Source organism: Musa acuminata, chromosome BXJ3-3 (assembly GCF_036884655.1).
Source record: "Musa acuminata AAA Group cultivar baxijiao chromosome BXJ3-3, Cavendish_Baxijiao_AAA, whole genome shotgun sequence".
Classification (NCBI taxonomy): domain Eukaryota; kingdom Viridiplantae; phylum Streptophyta; class Magnoliopsida; order Zingiberales; family Musaceae; genus Musa; species Musa acuminata.
The window spans coordinates 4,172,473-4,192,678 of NC_088351.1; the positions used below are offsets into that span (position 1 = coordinate 4,172,473).

General features: G+C 39.9%; 3 protein-coding genes across 5 annotated transcripts; all 3 read right to left on the minus strand.

The window, feature by feature from the left end:
- Positions 1 to 460: 460 nt before the first annotated feature.
- Positions 461 to 7,090, minus strand: LOC135634287 (benzaldehyde dehydrogenase, mitochondrial-like). Of its 2 annotated transcripts, none has more exons than XM_065144653.1 (11): positions 6,932 to 7,090; positions 4,218 to 4,346; positions 3,979 to 4,121; positions 3,691 to 3,844; positions 3,361 to 3,590; positions 2,737 to 2,826; positions 2,106 to 2,279; positions 1,891 to 2,028; positions 1,254 to 1,391; positions 1,106 to 1,167; positions 461 to 851 (listed from the first exon to the last, which is right to left on the minus strand). In XM_065144653.1, the coding sequence occupies exons 1-11, from the start codon at positions 6,996 to 6,998 to the stop codon at positions 578 to 580; spliced, it is 1,599 nt and encodes a 532-aa protein (XP_065000725.1). In that variant the 5' UTR covers positions 6,999 to 7,090; the 3' UTR covers positions 461 to 577. The 2 variants fall into 2 exon arrangements, with proteins under 2 accessions (XP_065000725.1, XP_065000726.1); XM_065144654.1 differs by lacking the exon at positions 6,932 to 7,090 and adding an exon at positions 5,161 to 5,381.
- A 5,648-nt stretch (positions 7,091 to 12,738) lies between these two features.
- On the minus strand, positions 12,739 to 15,002 carry LOC103977467 (caffeoyl-CoA O-methyltransferase). Of its 2 annotated transcripts, XM_009392985.3 has the most exons (5): positions 14,804 to 15,000; positions 14,624 to 14,703; positions 14,159 to 14,303; positions 13,750 to 13,881; positions 12,739 to 13,288 (listed from the first exon to the last, which is right to left on the minus strand). In XM_009392985.3, exons 1-5 carry the CDS (start codon positions 14,897 to 14,899, stop codon positions 12,959 to 12,961), a joined length of 783 nt encoding a protein of 260 aa, XP_009391260.2. In that variant the 5' UTR covers positions 14,900 to 15,000; the 3' UTR covers positions 12,739 to 12,958. The 2 variants fall into 2 exon arrangements, with proteins under 2 accessions (XP_009391260.2, XP_064997714.1); XM_065141642.1 differs by lacking the exon at positions 13,750 to 13,881 and having other exon boundaries at positions 14,804 to 15,002.
- Positions 15,003 to 17,162: 2,160 nt separating this feature from the next.
- LOC135634160 (homeobox-leucine zipper protein HOX16-like) lies at positions 17,163 to 19,575 on the minus strand. The gene is made up of 4 exons (XM_065144418.1): positions 19,058 to 19,575; positions 18,827 to 18,966; positions 18,093 to 18,332; positions 17,163 to 17,801 (listed from the first exon to the last, which is right to left on the minus strand). Exons 1-4 carry the CDS (start codon positions 19,167 to 19,169, stop codon positions 17,403 to 17,405), a joined length of 891 nt encoding a protein of 296 aa, XP_065000490.1. The 5' UTR covers positions 19,170 to 19,575; the 3' UTR covers positions 17,163 to 17,402.
- Between the last annotated feature and the right edge of the window lie 631 nt (positions 19,576 to 20,206).

Consider the following 20,206-nt stretch of genomic DNA (forward strand, 5'->3'; position numbering starts at 1 on the left):
CCTCTCTCTCCGGAACAGGTGAGAACTGTTGTGGAATTTAATAAGGGAGTTCGACCCATAACCTTTTGGCACTCAATCAATGATGATGGATTCTTCTATCATCATTTGATAGCAACATTTGTGCTAATTGAAGCCTGTTGTGATGATGGTACAGGGAGATTTGGATTTGCCATTATGGTGGGACTCTCCTTCCCCTGTTCCTATGAACTCACTCGAGGGTAGGGAAAGAGAAAGAGGTGATGTGCATCGGGAGACGGGGAAGTTGATGGCACGCAGCCTCGTGTGAAGTCAATGTCATCTATGAGGAGTCTGTCTCTCATCCAAATTCTGCGGTCAAAGTGCCAACCTCTGCAATTGCAGTAATCCATCACAAGCTTTCGAGGAGGAAGTTGCAGAACAGAACAGCGAGTTGTTCATCTATTCATGTCGATGACAGGACAGCATTGCAATTGAAATGATATAAGATAACAAAAGCGGGAATCGTTATTATTTGAAGCGTTAATGAAGCTTATTAGATCTGTCACAGATCTAAGGTTTCCGAATAACTTGCAACAAAAAGACAGTTTCACTAAGCCATTTACAACCATGCAGGATTGTTCAAGGAAGTGACAACTGCCTTGATCTGCAAGTAGTTCTTGAGGCTGTCGATGCCCTTCTCCCTGCCTTGCCCGCTCATCTTGTAGCCACCAAAGGGAATTGCGGCATCAAAGACATCGAAGCAGTTGATCCATACTGATCCAACCCTTAGGGCACGCATCAAGGTGTTTGCAGTATGCAGATTGTTAGTGAATACACCAGCAGCCAGACCATAGCGAGTTTTGTTTGATCTTTGGATCACCTCATTGAGATCCCTGTCATAATCAATAAAATGTAATTAAGCAACAATTCAATCCAGGTTGCCTTTCAGGCCATCGAAAAGAAAAGATCCACTCGATACAGGTGTCTATTGATAGTTCATTTTTGGGTACAGCATATGTTGTTGATTCAGAAAGGATCAGATTGCACCCAATTCAACAGCATATTTTAGTTTGGTACCAAATCATGAGCACAAAGAACCATAGGTATTTGTATAGACATTACACAGTTTTTGACATAGTATACTCACTTGAACTTAAGGATCGACTGAACTGGCCCAAAGATTTCTTCTTGTGCTATCTTCATACCATCCTAGAAAAGACAAGTATATTGCTATAGGATTAGACTTTTGGTTAAACATACTTTGATGGTTATTGAAACTAGACATCTAACATTACCTGTACATCAGTGAAGATGGTGGGTTGAATGTAGTAGCCTTTGGTCCCTGCTCGAGTGCCTCCTGTTACAAGGGTAGCTCCGTCTTCAACCCCAGATTTGATGTAATGCAAGATCTTGCTGAACTGCTCCTCGTCAATCTGAGATGTTATAGATTAACCAAAGACATTATTTACAGCTTTGCGGAGAGAAAAAGGATCAAGTACAAGAAAGATTCTTCTATCCTAAATTAGGCAAAGAGTTTTAGAGGCAATGAACATAGGTGTGCTTGCTTAAACAGAATTGCTATGCCAATGACATCGACATGAAGTATCTATTTCCTGTGGTTGTTGTTGTGGCAAGTGCTGATATGTATAATACTCTGCACATAATACTTGATACTTTCTTGTTCAGGAAGAAGACCAGAACCTAAACTTATGTTTCAGAAGGTAGACAAAGCTAGTGACAACTATGTAAAATGAGATCTTGTTTCAACCAATTAAACGCCAGCAATTAGATATTTGGAATTTGCTGACCTTTCAAATAGATAATTCACATAAAGATCACTATGAACTCATAAACGACAAGGGAATAACAAGTTCTGAAAATTAATCTAGGAGAGCATATAAAGAGCCAAAGTAAAAAGGTCCATAAATGTACCTGAGGGCCTTGTTCAACACCCTTAATGAAGGGGTCACCAACGACACGTTTTATCGCACGAGCTTTTGCTTTCTCTATAAACTCATCATATACACGCTCATGTACAAATGTACGAGACCCAGCGCAGCAGCACTGCCCCTGTAGAAGGTCATTCGTATCAGAAAACAGGGTCTCCAAGCACACATTTATTTGCAACATTATATAGGTACACAAACCTGATTAAAGAATAAAGCAAAATGCGCAAGCTCTACAGCCTGGTCAATATCAGCATCATCCATTATTATCATTGGAGATTTTCCCCCAAGTTCTAGTGTCACTGGCTTAAGATTGCTTCTTGTGGCCAGTTCGAGTACAATTTTGCCGGTGCTAGTAGATCCGGTAAAAGCAAGCTGATCAGAAATTGTAACATGGGATCAGAAACATACGAAGACAATCACCAATTATTTGTTTCAATGGTAGCCAATATTGGATGATAAGCATTCAATCTAAAAGCACTTGTGAAAGAGGATGATATTTGGGGACTAATAATTTTGATGCTTTTCTGAATCATGCTATTACTCTCAGAATTTAAAAGTTCTTTCATTCAAAACCTGCCACCATATGTAAGATCTTGTCCCTGGCTAAAGAACTTCTTTGCCAATTAAGAAACCTCAGCCGATCAGTTATTACGTCCTAAATAGTTCATATAATGTCCTTTTGGTGATGCAGTGATCATGCTTATACAATCATGCAACAAAAACCTGAAGGCCATAGGTTCACAGATATGATAAAAACTACAAAATCTGTAGTTTTTCCATATTGCTAACCAGTTTAAATTCCTGAAATTCACAAAGAAATTTTTAGCACCTTATCAACATCCATGTGACTAGCAAGAGCTGCACCAGCAGTAGGACCAAATCCGGATATCACATTTAGAACACCCTCAGGAAGACCAGCCTGATTCAGAGGAGATGATTAAAATAAATCAGTAGGACAAGATAGAAACAGAGAGAAACAAAAATCATGTCATTCATTTTTCACTTAAGAACAGAAGGTTAGTCCTCTCATCAAGCTTCTTTTTAAAATAGTATGCCAACCACTATAATTTACTACTCGAATGCAACAGCTTGACAAAGTTGTCCTGCCTGAAGATCAACTAAAGGAAAATAAAGGTAAAAGAAAAAAAAGAAAGTATTACAAAGAGGACAGTGTTGCTTTACAAATCACTAGGAAAATGTTGTTTTACAAATCACAAACTAGTTCTTGAAGTTGCTTGTTTCTCAAGCAACATTATGGTTGGATGATAATTCTGTCTGTAATACACATTTGATAGCTAGTTATATGAAGTATTGAAATTAGTTCTTCACAATGAATGAAAATCTTTCCTCCTTAAGATAGTTTAATATCCAGTCATTAGATGTACAAAGTACAGTGAATGCCAAAATACAGAAACCTGGGTCACAAAAAAGAAGATGCAATTGCTTCACCAACCTCAAGGAATAGCTTTGACACATATAGGGCAGATAAAGGAGTTTGTTCTGCAGTCTTCAGAACGATAGTGTTCCCACATGCTAATGCAGGCCCCACCTTCCAAGCATACATAAGAAGAGGAAAATTCCAGGGGATAATTTGGCCTGCAACACCAATTGGCTCATGCAAGACCTGAACATGGTGTGGGCCATCAGCTGGCACGACAAGTCCATGGATCTTATCTGCCCAACCTGGAAGATTCAGAAAGATAGAAATACATGATTTAGTAAAACAACAATACAAAAGATTGGCAAAAGGGTGGATCATGCCACTGTTATCTTTATCGTTTACCGGCATAGTATCTCATCAGACGTGCAAGCATTGGAATTTCAATTTGAGCAGCCTGTTCAAAAGGCTTCCCATTGTCCCAAGTCTCAAGTGCAGCAATCTCATCATTGTGTTTCTCTATCAGATCTGCAAACCGGTTAAGTATGCGCGATCTTTCCTGCATCATCAGTATCAGGAGAAAATGGAAAGAATGACTCAAAACTCATAAGGAATTAGTATATAACGCGAACGGCTTAAGAAATGAGAACAATGACTCGAGCAGCAAAAGAAATGAAAAGTTCAGAGCGTTACATAAGCAGTCATCCTAGGCCATGGTCCTTCATCGAATGCCTTGCGAGCAGCGGTGACGGCTCGGTTGACATCTTCGGCATCTCCTTCGGCAACCTGAGCAATGACTTCCCCGGACCTAGGATCTAAGGTTGGGAAAGTCTTTCCTGGTACCAAAATGAAAATGAAAATGACAAATTAAGCAATCCAACCACGAGAAGATACCAAAACATTCTTGCTTCCAAAGAAGTTGAAAAATGCACCTGATGCTGAGTCCACAAATTTCCCATTTATTAAAAGCTGCGAGTACTTTACTTGCACTGGTGGTGAAATCGGTTCTTCGATCGCCGCAGCAATGCTAAACCTTCGAAAGACCCCAGACGCCGAACCATCTATTCCATGTTGTCAACATGTCACAAGTTGTAATCAGACTTGGTACTTCAGAGCATCACAGATTACAGTTTGCATCGACATGGAGCATTCTCAAGTCACACAAAGATTAGACTCTAGGAACCAAATAGTATTGTTTTTTCGTTCTTAAAAGACTAATAATCAAATACAAAAGACAGGGATCCTGTTCTCTCTCTCTCTCTCTCTCTCTCTCTCGGACAAATGTTTTCTTTGATCTAGCCAATGATTAACCAAAGATTAATTCACTTTTTTTCATTTCTTAAAGTTGTTCCTTTGAGAAGTACGAAGACAGACCAACCATAGGCCTGCAACTTCATGAAGGGAAAATTCCAGTAGTAATCATGACGATACCTTAAAAATTAATCACGATAAAATGAAATTGAGATAACTGATCGAGATGAGATCTTTATCCTCCGAAAGCAAGTGCGACGACATAATGATCTAAGAAATCCTTCAATATTTTGTACTAATCCTAAATGAAAGGAGAAATAACATACGTATTTCAAATCTCTGAGGAACAAATGAAAATGATCTATCGACTAAAAAACACCACATAAATAAAAAGAACTCGATCTTTGCGCACAGAGCATAAAAAAATAATATCCTACCAACCAGAAAAATATAAAAATAATCGATCCCTCAAACATGACCGCGAAAAAGGTATATCGAAAAAAAGGGCACAAACAAGATCCAGTTTTGATGGCGGATTCACAACGTTAAGGATCAAAGACTCCCGATTAAGCGAAACAAACACCAGAGAGCACGACCAATCCGATTTCTGCAAAGCATGGTCACCTTTCCGAAAGAGGGAGTAGGCGAGAGCGCGAGAAGAAGCGGAGCGAGAGCGCGAGAGGAGAGAAGACGCGATCCACCGAGCCGCCATAGCCTTTATTGCAGCCGAAACTCAGTACCGGGAACCAAGATGCGACAGAGAGAGAGAGAGAGAGAGAGAGAGAGTAAATGAAGCACCCTCTGCGATTCTCTGCACCCGCATAAGGGGGAGCTCCGACTTTAATGGGTGGAAGGGGGAAGAAGAAAGAAGGGCAAAACGGTAAATATAACTCCAAGGGATGGACCACGGCCTACCAAAACACTCACCCTCCGCCTCTGTCTCAACAACACAAATTCGTGGGCCCCATGTTTCATGTCACATGAGAAGCGTCTTTGGTAGACGGCGTCGGTACGGGAAACCAACCCGTTGAAGGATTATGGTACATTGCTCGGAGCATAATATCCAGTTCTCAAAAGAGGCAAGAGAAAATCCACGGCAACCGCCAGCTGTCAATCCAAAAGTACAAGAAAACAAAATAGATAAATATTATTACTATAATGGGTAATGCGCAGCAAGCACCGATTATTCTTTAATCAAATGATTGATCAGATGCATAGCATATCCAATTCTTCATATACCCAAAGAGAGGATTGAAAGTTGTGTCTCATTTACTCGACGCTCAATTCATCAAAGGGATGATGAGAAGCTATCCAGGAAAATTTGGCCAAACTTTGAACGTCTGACTTCCACATTTAGCTGCCTTCTCTGACTCCATTAAATGGCTCTCTCTCTCTCTCTCTCTCTCTGTGTTTTCATATGAATGATTTTTCAAAGACTGCATTCGCATTAGTAATGAAGAGACTGTTCTCGGTTGATATCTTGCTGCATTTTCTTGTAGATCTAATCCAAATCCCTCCAGAAATGCGACTTGACTTTTCTGGATCTCTGGCTTTTTCCAATTAATGGCAGTCAAGATGGGGCCATGGAAAGAGGCAAGCCATGGAAGTGACAATGCAATCCATTGTAGCAAACTGTTCTCTCTCGCTCTCTCTCTCACGGAGGGAGTGTTCTATCTCAGATACTAATCACCCCTAGCAAACACGTTCCCTAAAAATTATTGGATCATATCGGTTTGGTTCCAACTCAGAATCCACTCGCCTTTAAGATTCTCTAAGACAAAGTTTGGTGTATTCCAAACGTATCTATCAGATCAAATCTGTGAGAGAACAAAATTTTTGTGACGTTTCGCGGTGTCTATTATGCGAGAAAGAGATGAATGAGCCAAAAGGGATGACCTGCAACAGTCCATGGAAGGAGGACCCGCCGTTAGAATCCAAGCTATCATAAAGACAAGTCGACAAGCAGTACGTGCATCTAATCTGAGTGGTTGGGCTACAGAAATCTTGTACAAGAACCTGCAGCTGATAAAGACTTGAAGGATATGGTTTCAGATAATGATTCCCTGCATTCATAGGTCCGGTGAGGATTCAGAAGCTAACTTTGCTCCGGCTATGATACCATTTATCGTCGATCCGATCGGATAACCGGGTTTAGAAAACAGACTAATATCTTCGCTATATCATACATGTTCCAAAGATATGATATGGAAGACTGTCAACGCATGCAGCAGGTGGGAGTTGACTCGGAAGCACAAGGAAAAGTCTTACGGCGTGAAGATAAAGGATTTTGAATGACAAGATGAGATTTTGATGATGAATTCGAAGCGACAAGGATCGAATGCCTAAGCGTGTGGGAGAAGGTATGAGCGATATAGTTTCTGTGAAGCAGAGTCACCTTTGCGGAAGAGCGGAGCGGCCAGAGAGCGGAAGAGGGCAGAGGACGCGATCCTTCGTCCCGCCATGGCTTTTGTTGTTGGGCGAAGCTTCCTACCCAGAGACGATCTCTCTCTCTCTCTCTCTCTCTCTCTCTCTCTCTCTCTCTCTCTTTGCAATGCTCTGCTCCGTGGAAATGGGATCTGGAGTTTATAGCGGTGAAGAACGGAGGAACAAGGTAGGGGCAAAATCGTAAATATAATAGGCAATGCTCTATCCTCACTCATGAGTTTGTATTTTTGGGCCCACAAAACTTGGGCACGTCTTGTGTAATTGAATTATTCAAAGGATGATGTCATCTTGTTTGAGGCTTAGATGAATAAAATAAATAGGAAAAGTCACAAAAGGATTTTCCAAAATCATTCATTCGAATTTTTATTTTCGAAGTTTATTGCGTAAGATTATATTCTCAAACATATCCATTTGAAGTTGATTTGATCGAAACAGACAGCCGAAAGAGATTCAAGTTGAGAACAAAATAGAAACATTATCCTCATTATTCCAAACAAATGGGAAGGGATTTTGGATTATATTGGTGTAGAAAGACTTCCACGTCAAAGGAAAAAAAAAACAAATTAATAACATTATATTCCTATTAATTGTTTGCCTTTGTTGATAAGGAACCATAAAAACACCTTACTATCCTATCAAGTATGTCTTTATTATTATTATTATTTATTATTATTATTATTATATATATATATATATATATATATATACCAATATTAGATTAATACTTCAAGAATTAAAATTAACATATGAGAATTTTAAATATAAAATTCTCACCAAAAAGGTTTGATACATCTCTAAATAAGTTTGATACACCAATATTAGATCAATATTTAAACTCTCAATTTAAATATAAGTAAATTTGATATATTACTACTTGACTATTGTTTTAGGTGTAACACCTAAAGGTTGAGGGTTGAAAGTTTCTTCGATCAAATTTTTACACCCAAATTATTAATTTCAGATATTGTGTATCTAAATCATAAAGGGATAAAAAATTTATATAATATATTTTTTTTCTAAACAATTGGTGTTGTGATTGTACCAAATCTACTTATCAAAGTTGAAGTTTCAAGATTTTATTTGATAATTTTATTCAATATGTTCTATATATAGAATATTGATATGATGGTGGTGTAGATTATATATGCTTACTAGAGGTTGAGTGGTTGAGACCATTCAATAATTAAAGAATGTATTGTATGTTATTTAATATAATAATTTTTAAAAAATATATTAAAAATATCATTCAATAAGTAAGGACTTTTTTACTTTCAATAACAAATATTATCTTTTCCATTTATATTTTAAAAAATAAAATTTTGAAATAAAAAAGAATAAGATTGTTTGGATTTTGGGATAATTTGTGTATTATAATTTTCATTCCTAATGAATTATTATTTTTCATTTCTCAAAAAATTCATCAACATTAAATAAAAAAATATTGGGAGATATAGCCATTGAATCTATTAAAAACAATACAAAACGTTACCTGTCAAAAGATAAAAAGATGCTCATATGTTTACATCAAATGGTGACATTTGCTTGGGCTCTAAGACTTACCTTCCACCCTAATAGGAAAAATAACAACGCTACCAACTTAATCTACCACTTAGGCTAAAAAGCTACATAAGCAAAGCTAAGAGTAACTTATGGAAATGGTTCGCTAGCCTTCCCCTATCTTGACCTATAGAAAAAGGCCAGGTATGATAGAAAAAGCAATGGTACAAACATAGCACTGCTAAATCGTTCAATCGTGGGACATCACTTGGAATCGACACGCATACAAGAGCTCATGTTGTTCCCTCATGCGGTTGCTTGATTGGAACACAATCCCTGAAGAAGTTGCATGAATTAATCATCGCTACATAGCAACCAAACCCTTCCTCTCAACTTCCCCTCGATTGCATTGTCGGTCACCAGCGATCCATTGCTCATGATCATAATTTTGGAAGAGGTCACATGTTTAATCACAAAGAATATTAATTCTTAACAACGTGGCTCGACTCTTCGAGCACCTAACGTCTATCCTCATCCCTTATGCATTTTAGGCATAATCTTATTTTGATAGATAGTGTGTCTCTAGTCATCATTCAAATATATGTTGGGAAACTGGGAAGAGCATCACATGTGCAACGAAAAAATAAAATAAAAATTAATTTCTCTAAAAAATATATTTATATCGAATCGCGCGTGACGATTAGGAGTAAAAAACTTGTGAAATAAAAAACCACGTAAGATGCAATACAGTCTCACATAAGGAAACTTATATATTCCTGATCTATAGATCCCAATTTGTGGATGAATGAGATCTCGTGTTCTCTTCTCTAGCGGTGATCTACATGGCAGATGAAGTGGCAACACACCTCCTCTCATAACGCCTTCTTTTCTTACTTTCGTGTACCACCACCATACAACAAAGACAGTCCTTATTATTGCTCTCTCATACTAGAGAGGGGGTAGTCGGCTGAGGAAGAAGCAAGGAGGGAATGATAGGGTGCGACAGCTATTGGGTCTAGTCTTATAACATTTTTAGCCTCATATCCCTTATATAGATAGCTCTCTTTGCTAACCTTAATGGATCCGACTCTATTAAGTATTGGATCTCTATCTAATTACCTTAGCATTCTGGATATTGAATCTTCATCCAATTGTCCCTTACTGAATGAAAGTTGGATCTCTAAGCTTGGGTCTCACCTAATGGATCCAATAAAATAAGAGCTTATTAGATATCATATATCAAATCCTTTATTCATAGTGTCATTCATCATATATGTGTGACCCTCTAGGTTCAATACTGAGCTGGCAATGAGTTGCACTCATTAGAACTTATTCTGATTCAGTGAATTATTATCTCATAATAATTTACTCAACTCATCAACTATAGACATACTAGGCCACTACGTTATAGTTTCCAAGCGGTATAGGAGGATCTAATCTATTGGACTTATATGCCCTCAGTTATCATGTATCTATAGTTTATCATTCATCCAATATCTTAGAAATCGTATATCATGTATGGTACTATCAAGCCTATACAAATTCTACTTGAGTCTTACTCTAATCATATTCTTTCGAAAAACTCATTATCTCTCAATCCGAATGACCCTAGCTAGTGATTTGTTTGAGTGAGAACACAAGAGATATTCCTCTTATGACACCGAGAGTGGATGATCCTCTATTGACACTCAATTGCCCTTGTAAGATTGACTACCACTCCTGATAACCGACTATGCTAAATCTAGAACTTCCAAACCTATAAGTCTGATATCAAAAGTGGAGTACTCATATAAGGCATCCTTGGTATCTTAAGTCTAAGAACTAGATACACAACTAGGACCACAGAACTATTGTCTAACGATGATGTATCATTAACTATCCAATATTCCGTGAGCCAAGACCTGCTACGATAGATTAATACCCTTGCTATGACGACTGAGCCAAGATCCACAATGGCAACTCCTACAAACAGTGATCGAAATCTCCAACAACGATTGAATATGCAACGATAGACCCCTACTCCCACAAGCAATAATCGAATCCACAATAATAGATCCTTACTGCGACAACGACGATCGAGGCAAGATTTGCAATGATGGACCTACTCCTGCTACAGTGGTCAAGGCAAGATTTGCCCTAACAAACCCTATACCTGTTAAGCAATCAATAACAAAAACCCACTATGACGGACAAACTCGATGTCAACACTCAAGAAAAACCACTACTGCAGGACAACACCCATAGATCGACACAGAACCATGCACCTAAACAATATGCCTCGAAGCTCTCGCTATAGCCTCGAAGCATACCTTTTGGGGGATGAATGATAGGGAAAATAATAGCACTGCCAACTCACCCTGCCACTTGGGCTAAAAAAGCCACCTAAGCAAAGGCATGAGCAACTCATAGGAATGGTCCACCGGCCTTCGCCTATCTTGACCCACAGAAAAAAGGCTAATGAAGCCTGATAGTGAAAGCAATAGCACACATATTGCATCGTCTGCCAAGTCATGAGATGTCACTTAAAATCGATATGCACATAAGAGCTTGTGTCATTCCCTCACACGATTGCCCAACCAAAACACGATCCCTAGAGAAGTCGCACGAGTTGACCATCGTTACATGATGACCAAACCTATCCTCTCAACTTCTCCTCGATCATGTTGTCGATCACTAGTGATCCGTCACTTATGACCATAATTTCGGAAGAGGTCATATGTTTAATCACAAGAAACATTAATTCTTAATGATGTGACCCGTCTCTTCGAGCACCTGAAGCTAATCCCCATTGCCTGTGCATTTCAAGCATAATCCTACCCTGATGGATGGCACACCTCCGGTCGTTCTTCTCGAACGTAACCAATAAAAAGACGTGTTCACTAGGTGTCAATATAAATAAACCCCCGATGATATGAGAATTTGAAGGGAGAGGAGGGGATGAGCAACCGATTACCTTCCACCAATAAATCATGTATAAAAACCAGCCCCCAAAATACAGACGGGGAAGGACTAAACCTAAAACTCTTCTAAGTTTTGTTAAATCTTTATCACTTTTTGTATTGACTTAAGTGTCGAAAAGATCAAATCAGAAAATACCTTGATGCTGAGAACTTGTGCAAAACTCCGACATGTCTAAGGAGCACCTCTAGACAAGTCCAAAGAGCACCTTAGAACAACTCTAAACTTTCTTCGATAGACGAACCAGAGAAATCATGTGTCGGCTCATAAATCCACTTATTTATCTCATTCTCACACACGAATTACACCCAAGCGATCCACTTAGGCATATGCGACGAGTCGACGCTTTTGAACCAAATCTTATTCTTATCGACTGTGATCAACGGTACTCAAAAACAACACACCATTATAAATTAGAGTTGAGTTGTGTCATAAGAAGCTCCACCGGAAGATTACAACGAGCTTCTCCAAACTTTGATAGCTTCTTAAAAGAAGAGAAAAGTAGTATCTCCCTTCTTCGACCTCTTTCCTCACATCCAAAGTCAGAATGAGACAGATGATAGATAGTATGGGGTTGAGAAACAAAGATCAAACAATATCATCTTAGATCAAAAATTTCTAAGATGATATTGTCGTTTCTTATGTTTCTGATGTGATGTGCATCTATGAGAAGAAACCACATGAATCTCAATGTCACCCTCACTTGTCCTAAATCAAACCCTACAACTTGTTTGTCAGCGTTGCTATCAAGACTTGGAAGAGATGTGAGATACATGTATCTTTGATCGTAAATAAAATCAAGCCCTAATAGTTGATCCTATAAATTAGGTAAGATTAAGTACTCCACACAGCGATACCTCGTGGGTGTCGAAATCCGTGTTAATACAAATAAAAATAATTAATAATTAATTTTATTAGTTTTCTGTCTCCAAACTCCTTTTTAAAACTATCCTCACATCAAAATTCAGTCAAAATAATCATAAAATAGCCTATTTGAAATAAAAATATATTATTTTTATTTTTAGATTTATTCCAAATTTAATTATTTGGGGATTACATATATGGTCATTTTGACTCCTCACTTCCTGCTATGGAAGAAGTCTATAATTCTCATTTGACTGGAAGATAAAAAGATAAAAGAAATTTATTTCTTCCAATGCACAAACTCAGTCTTTTTCTTTGATGAAACAAAAAATAAAACCAATCAACCTGTCCTATATCTTCTCCATCCCTCTGAATCTCAGTTCTCAGGTATAGAATTTCTTCATCAGATCATACAATATCACATACTTAAATTGGAGCTATGCTGGCAATTTATATTTAAGTTTTCATTGAAAATGGTTCCAAACAAGAACAAGTGATGCAATTTATTACCTCTGTAACATAGAAGATTAACACACTCACACTAGGTTTCTGCAATGACACACAGACTCTAGAATGTTACCTTGACTTCTTGTTCCTGCACAAAGGCATGCAGAATGTTGGGTAGATTCATAAGCACAAGGAAAAGGTTCTACTTTAGTCAATGGATGCGACGACAGAGAGTGAAGCCATCAGCGATGGAGAGGTGACAGATCTCGACACGTGGATCGGCTGCCAAGAACTTGTTGAACTCCACAGTCAAGTCCTTAATTTTCAGGAATTCTTCAGGGATTGGTTCGGGCTTTATTTTCAGGAGTTCTTCAGGTATCGGTTCACCCGGCGGCACAACCACAAAGCCACCCCATATGGTGTTGTCATATCCGATCACGCCCCCCATCCTCACCAGCTTCAACACTCTTTCATGGTAGTTAATGTAGTTTGCCTTGTCTGCATCCACAAATGCAAAGTCGAACGATCCACTGTGCTCCTCCTGCATCACCAAAAGTTCAACAACAGCTTGACAAGTGAAGGAAATAGTTGCAAAATTGGGAGGGAGATACTGAAGAATCTTTCATGTCAACTGAATCCTACCTATCATAGAATTCATTCTTGTGATCATTCGGCTTTCAATAAGAAGGTTCAACCATTTTAATCAATTTTTAACTCATGATCACTAGACTAAGTCTTATAAGATTTGAAGTCATGTCTTGGATTAGAATTTACACAATTTTGAAGTTAAATGGAGTGTGTGCAGAAATAATTAAAGATGAATGAGGATGAAATCATAAACTTTCACATTAGGATAGCGACTATATTCTTTCAATTCTCAATTTTTATCTCTTCTTTTTCCTTTCCATTTTGTTAGTTTCTGCTAAATTTTTCATTCTCATATGACAATGTAAAATCTGTAGTGTGTGCATGCAAACGCAAGTTAATAGTGTTCTCTGTTACCTTCTCCAAGATTTCATCTAAGATGGGCAGAGCCAAGCCCTCACGGAAGTCGATCTTGTGTGCCATCCCAGCCTTTTGGATCACGGGGAATCCAAGATCGAAGTACTTCCTATTGATATCAATGGCCAATACCTGCAAAAAGACCATTGATAATCTCTATCCGAGACTAGGTCTGATATTCATGTATGAGGAGAGATAGAAAAGAGAACTAAAAGAACAGTGATAAATATCGAAAGAGCCAGATTACATATATCTGAATGTATTAACCTCTTCAATTTTTGGGTTGAGTTAGTGTCTAACTAAATATGTATTAACCTCGACTAGTTTTGACTAGTACTCATCATTAATAGATTTCTAACAAAAAAAAAATAAAATCATGAACCTTGCTTTGACTAGAGAGAACTCTTACCTTGCCATCCTCAGGGAGGGCGAGGGCTGTGGCCAACAGGGAGCTGCCGGTGAAGACGCCAATCTCCAGCGTCTTCCTGGCATTGATCAGCTTAAGCAGCATGCTCATGAACTGCAGTTGATCCGCAGCTGCAGCCATAAAACGTCTGCGCATTCACAAGTTCGAATCATCGAACCATCTTAAACTAGCGATGCCATGATATTTCTGCATTAATTATCTTAATCTTAAGGTTGCTATCCTCTCGTGTTAGCACAAAAACATTAGTCAGGTCTGCCCTGCATATAATCAAACTAAGCAGAAGCTTATATTCTTCTATCAGTAATTTCATCAAACACCTTGCAACCAAAAAATCTTTCAGGAAAATGCTCAGATTGAATCATATTGAACAGGAAGACTTGTTTCGTAGGTGCCGAGGAATTTATAGCATGCTTTCCCTATCAAAGGAAACAAGAATCTGGACCGTACCTAGGGTGTTTGACCGTGATGTGTCGGAGCTCCTTCATGGCCTCGGGCTCACGTGGGTAGACACTGGTTTCCAGAAGATACTGCGCACAGGATAGGACATATTACCACAAGCGAGCGATGGTGAGAGACAAAGAGAGAGAGAGAGAGAGGGCGTGATAAGAAGCGGCAGGCAGCGAGCACCTGGTAGAGTGCCTCACTATTCAGGAGGCTCTTGTGCTCATTGATCACCGGCAACTGCTTGGGTTCCTCCTCTCCAACGCGTGCCTCGGACGCCATTGCTGCTGTTCGCTATAGTCTTCCTCTCGCTCTCTCTCTCTCTCTCTCTCTCTCTCTCGCTTTGGTCGACGGCGAGGTTGGTATAATATGTATTGCCGTACAATAATTGCCTCGGTCGATGCGCACTTATCTTTCCTTATTCTTTGAGCCGTCGTCGCAATGAACGGAGGGCACGCTAACCACTACGCCGCGTGGCAAATTAATTAATAATTAGTGTCACATCAAATCAGATTATCCACTATTAAGTACTATTAATAATTTCAAGATAGATATAAATATTAGGTACTATTGATTCACTATTTTTTTGCACCAATCATGTTTATGATTCATGCAAATATTATATTTAAATAACATTAATTAATCATAGCTATGTGTGGTGAAGAAACTCATTTTACTTACTATATGGAAGTTTTCACTGATATAGAAACTTATCATAATTTTGATAAGAGCCCGAAGAAGGGGAAGGGAATGAGATAACTAAAAAGAAACAATCATTTGATTGATTCTATCATTGATTAAAAAGAATATAATAATTTGATCAAAAAAAAAAAAAATCATTTGATTGATATAATTTTATATATAATCTTTTCCCAACAAGTTTTGACCGGTCGCAACATGTTATTAATAAGACTTTTCCCTTACTTAAGTTCTAGGAAAAGAGTTAAGTGCTTCGGTTAGCTGAGGGATGCTCATTGGCACCGGAGGCAATGGTTGTTGTTACGAAGTATAAATAATTATGAGTTGGCCTAACTACATACTGAAGTGAATGATAGACTGCTTACCCCATTAGAGCCTACACATATTGTATCATGTTAATGAAATTTTTTGGTCATAACTACCATGTGAGTCGATGCGATCGACGATGAGGAGATTCCAAAGTTAGTGAACAATCTTTGGTATTAGAAAGAGATGTGAGAGGCCTCAAAAGTGCTGATGGTAGGGAACATTTGCGGTCGTCTAAAGTTAGTGAAAGTAGTCTAAGTGAGGAGTGGGGCATCTTCACTAGGGTGATCGTTCAAAGAATCAATAGGACGATACTCTCATATTACATCGATCCTCCTTTTAGAGTCAAAATGACGGAGGAAAGATCAATTGTCGACTTGGAATAAATGATATCGACTCAATTTTAGCTCAACTTGTGTTAGAAATCTCTCGATTTACGTAATGTGCTTTCGATGTTTGTTTATTATACATTACATAGTAATGTTGGATGGTAGTTCTTGACTTAGTTCTTCTGATGCCTAAGTCTAAGTACAAGGTAAATTAAAAGAAATATTAAAATAAAAATGTTAGATTTTGATAAACATATCCTAGATTGCTTTTATAGTCGATCCGGATTGAAAATAATTTATGTTTGACGAATGTTGGCATAGTGATTTTTTGTCTTGAGGTTATGTGTCGAACTATGATAGGAGACAAATATTCGCATTATTATTACTTATTTGCTTTGATGTATTCTCTGTCGAAGCATAGTATTAAAAACATGAAAGGAAAGTTAGAGATCAACATCGGAAGTGCAGTGAATCTGATTTCTGAACCTGCTGCCGTCTATCATAGTGGCTTTACCTTTCCTCGCTCCTTTTTCTCTGCGTTGTCTCTGTGAAAGAGAAATCATAGTCCCCTGTGTAGGTTTGCTGTCTGTCATTTTGGCTTTACCTTTCTCCAATCCCTCCTTCCTTCCTCCGTCCATGTTGATGTCTTCTTTCCCCAGTCCTCCTCGGACACCAAGTAGAAGTGGCAACCGATGCACAAGATGCAAGCAACAAGCATCGACTGCAAGCTAAACCACTCGTTGCAGAGCCAAAGCCTGAAGGAACAAGCAACATCACCGTCAAGATCAGCATCAATAGAGAAGAGAATCGTGTTAGAGTGCTCAATCCACAGATAGAAGCCAAAAGTGCAGCTATCGCTGATGTTTCAACCCTTAGCAGAGGTAAAAATACTCTTCTAGTATCATCCTGCTTATCTTCTCTCTTAACAGATAGGATCGAACAGAGTCTTTTTCGAGGAAGAACTGTCCACAGCATCCACGGATTGGCTCTCCCTGAATCCATGTCTTGTGGAGTGCAATTGACAGATCGATCACAGTTCTTGACTGGGCATTATTTTTCCATCATCAAAAGTATAATTTCAGTAAGAATATTAGAAGGAACACGTTGTTCCTTCTCGTGATGATGGTGAAAGAGAATTATGTATCAGAAAGCTTCAACAGTTAATGCCAAAGAAGAGAGTATAAATGCAGAATTTTGGATGAATCATGCAATGGAACAAATATAGATCTGATATTATAAGCTGTTGACACCGATGCTAATTGTAACCACAGCAATCCTCACAAAGGATATAATAGCAACACTACAATGCACAGAAAGAGTCTTCTCCTCGGACATGACACAGAGCATATCATCATCATACACTAACTCAGCATTGCTTACTAGTGAACACTAGTAGAGATGAGGGAAGGGAGGAGGAGGAAGAGGAGAAAGAGAGAGATCTCCGTTTTTGCTCAGCTCCAAACCCACCAATCCAGCTGCGCATCCACTTCATCCTGGTGGTGGTGCTCCGCCGCGAACATGCCGTCGGAGTAGTAGTTGCACCCCTCGTCGCTCACGTCCTCCTCTTCCGAGTGAACCCGGCCGCCGTCGACGGGGCCCATGCAGTGGTAGCCCTCCGGGAAGTAGGACACCTCGCTGCTGTCCACCAGCTGCTTGGCGGCCTCCCCGTCGACCACCGCGCTCCCGCCGCTCCCCGCGCTCAGCCTGTCCTCCGCCTTCGTCTGGACGGCCAGGGTCGCAGGATCGGCGACTGATGCGGCGGCCTGAACGTCTGATTTCGTCCCGGCGATCCCCGCGGCTCCCGCTGAAGCTGCTGTCCTGCTCTGGAGCTTCTCGGTCAGTGAGATCACCTGAGAGATCACAGTGAAGGTTCAACGTGTTGGAATCTCACGTAGGCAATGTTAATGGTCGCTTTCTCATGGTGCGGTGAGAACAAAAGCATTCCTTTCTTTCCCTCTTTCTCTTTCTCCCAACAAAAGAAGACAACGAATGACATTCTCCACCATTAGGAATGGTCAAATTGCACAGTTGATGGAGACCCAGGTAGAACCGATTCCTTGTTACGATTGGTGAAACTCTTGTTGATTGAACTGCGAATTGCACTACTTTACCAGAGAGGGAGAGAAAGAAAGAGAGATTGCCTGGGATCGGAGGCGGTCGTTTTCCTTGAGGAGGGAGTCATGGTCGGAGAGAAGAGAGCCGTAGGAGGATTTGAGGCGGTCGAAGTCGTGCTCCAGCTGCTTCGTCTTCCACCGGGCGCGGCGGTTCTGGAACCACACCGCCACCTGCCGCGGCTGCAGGCCAAGCGTCCGGGCCAGCTCGCTCTTCCGCTCCGGCTCCAGCTTGTTCTCCGCCTCGAAGCTCCGCTCCAGTAAGCGTACCTTTTACTTCAACACTTTATGTTACTTCATTCGATCAAATCCAGCATTTATTCTGATACATCACTGTTTCCTAAAGCCAACACCCAACCAAGAACATATTCTTCCTTTAAACTAAGCATGCATCCAACGAAGCAGGGCAACTCTCTCTCTCTCTCTCTCTCTACCTCCCAACAGTTCGATCTCCTTTGTTCCTATCTTCAGGTTTCATGTAGAGTTAAGCGACTGACACGCAACAGGTGATGAGGGTCATTCATGCCCATGTTCACAACAAGAAACAACACAACAGGCCATATGGCAGAGGGAATTTGATCAAACACATGTCCTCGTGGCCATACATCGGTAGAATTTTCTACCGATGTAATAGATTTACTGTTCCTATCATTGTCTCGTTTGCTGTTTTGTCTTCGTTTTGTTCTCACGCACTCACATCAAGATCCACAAATAGCAACTCATGAGATGATCAAAAGGTGGAGGGAGGAGATGTAGACTATTACCTGCTCCGGCGAGAGGCGGCGCTTCTTGTCCGGCTGCTGCTCGTCGTAGTAGTACTCCTCCTCCAAGAGCTCTTCCGGCGACGTGAAGAACGGCCGCCGCTTGTTCGCGCCCTCCGCTGCAGCCAACGCCGATCTCGCCCCTGTAATTTGGAAAACACCCTCAGTAAGCCATCGACGTGGATACTCTCAAGGGCAGTATCGGAAACGAAGGCTCAAGATGATACAACCCACCTCCGAAGACCGGACTGCTACCGCCGCCGCCGCCGCCGCCTAACAGGAGCATCCGCTGCCCGTGGCGGCCGCGCGACGAGGAGGAATCAAAGATCAGACGAACACGATCCATCACCCGATCTCACGCTATATGTATAGACACTATATCTAAAGACGGAGGACTTCTTGACCGGTTAGAGGAAGACGGCGGCGCTCTTATGGCGGAAGAAGGAGGTGGACCAGAGGAGCCGAGTTGACGTCATCATCGGGATAAGGGAAAACCCCATCATGTGGCGAACGCGGCGGGGGATCGACTTCCTCGGGGACCAGCAGCACCGAGGCTTCGCCGGGGATCGCCTCGGGACCCGGCGACGGAGGGAACCACCAACTTGGGAGGTGGATGCGGGAGCTCGAGTTTCCGGCGAGCAAGAAGCTTCCTTTTTACGGCTCTATTTGGCGTGGAGAGGCTTCGCGACTAAAGTTGAGAGGGCGGAGGAGAGCGGTGATATATAGCCCGGAGGGTGGTGGTACGTGTTGTGACTAAAATGCCCCTATCGGAAAAAGATATCTCGAGATAAAGTAAGTAACGAGTTTGGCCACGAGACAAACATGACATAATAAAATAAATAAAATTCAAATTAAAGCACTTACGATAAATTATAAATCGAGATTCAATCATTTTTTAGATTATGATTCATTTTAACCCTTAACTATAAGTATAGATCTATGGTTTACTCGTATCTAAAATAACTCATATATTTTAAAAAATATAACATATAAATCTCTTCCGTAAAGTCTAAGTTAACTAACTTCATAATTTAATTTACGCATATTGACTCATAATAAACTATTAATATAATGATACATATAATTTATGATTAATTCATTCTAGCCCTTATAATTTTGGTCATGGATCTTTTAAACCCTTATGATTTACTCGTATCTAAAATAATTTTTATATTTTAAAAAATATAGCATATAAGTATCTCCCATTAAGTTTGAGTTAACCGACGTTAGAATAAGCTTACAATATTTGCTAACTTATAATAAATCATTAATATAATGATATATATAATTAAAGTTTAAAATTGAGACCTCTATCAATAGCTAGATGAGGCGTCACCATGGAAGCAACCATCACCAACAGCACCGAGTCATTGTTGTCTAGCA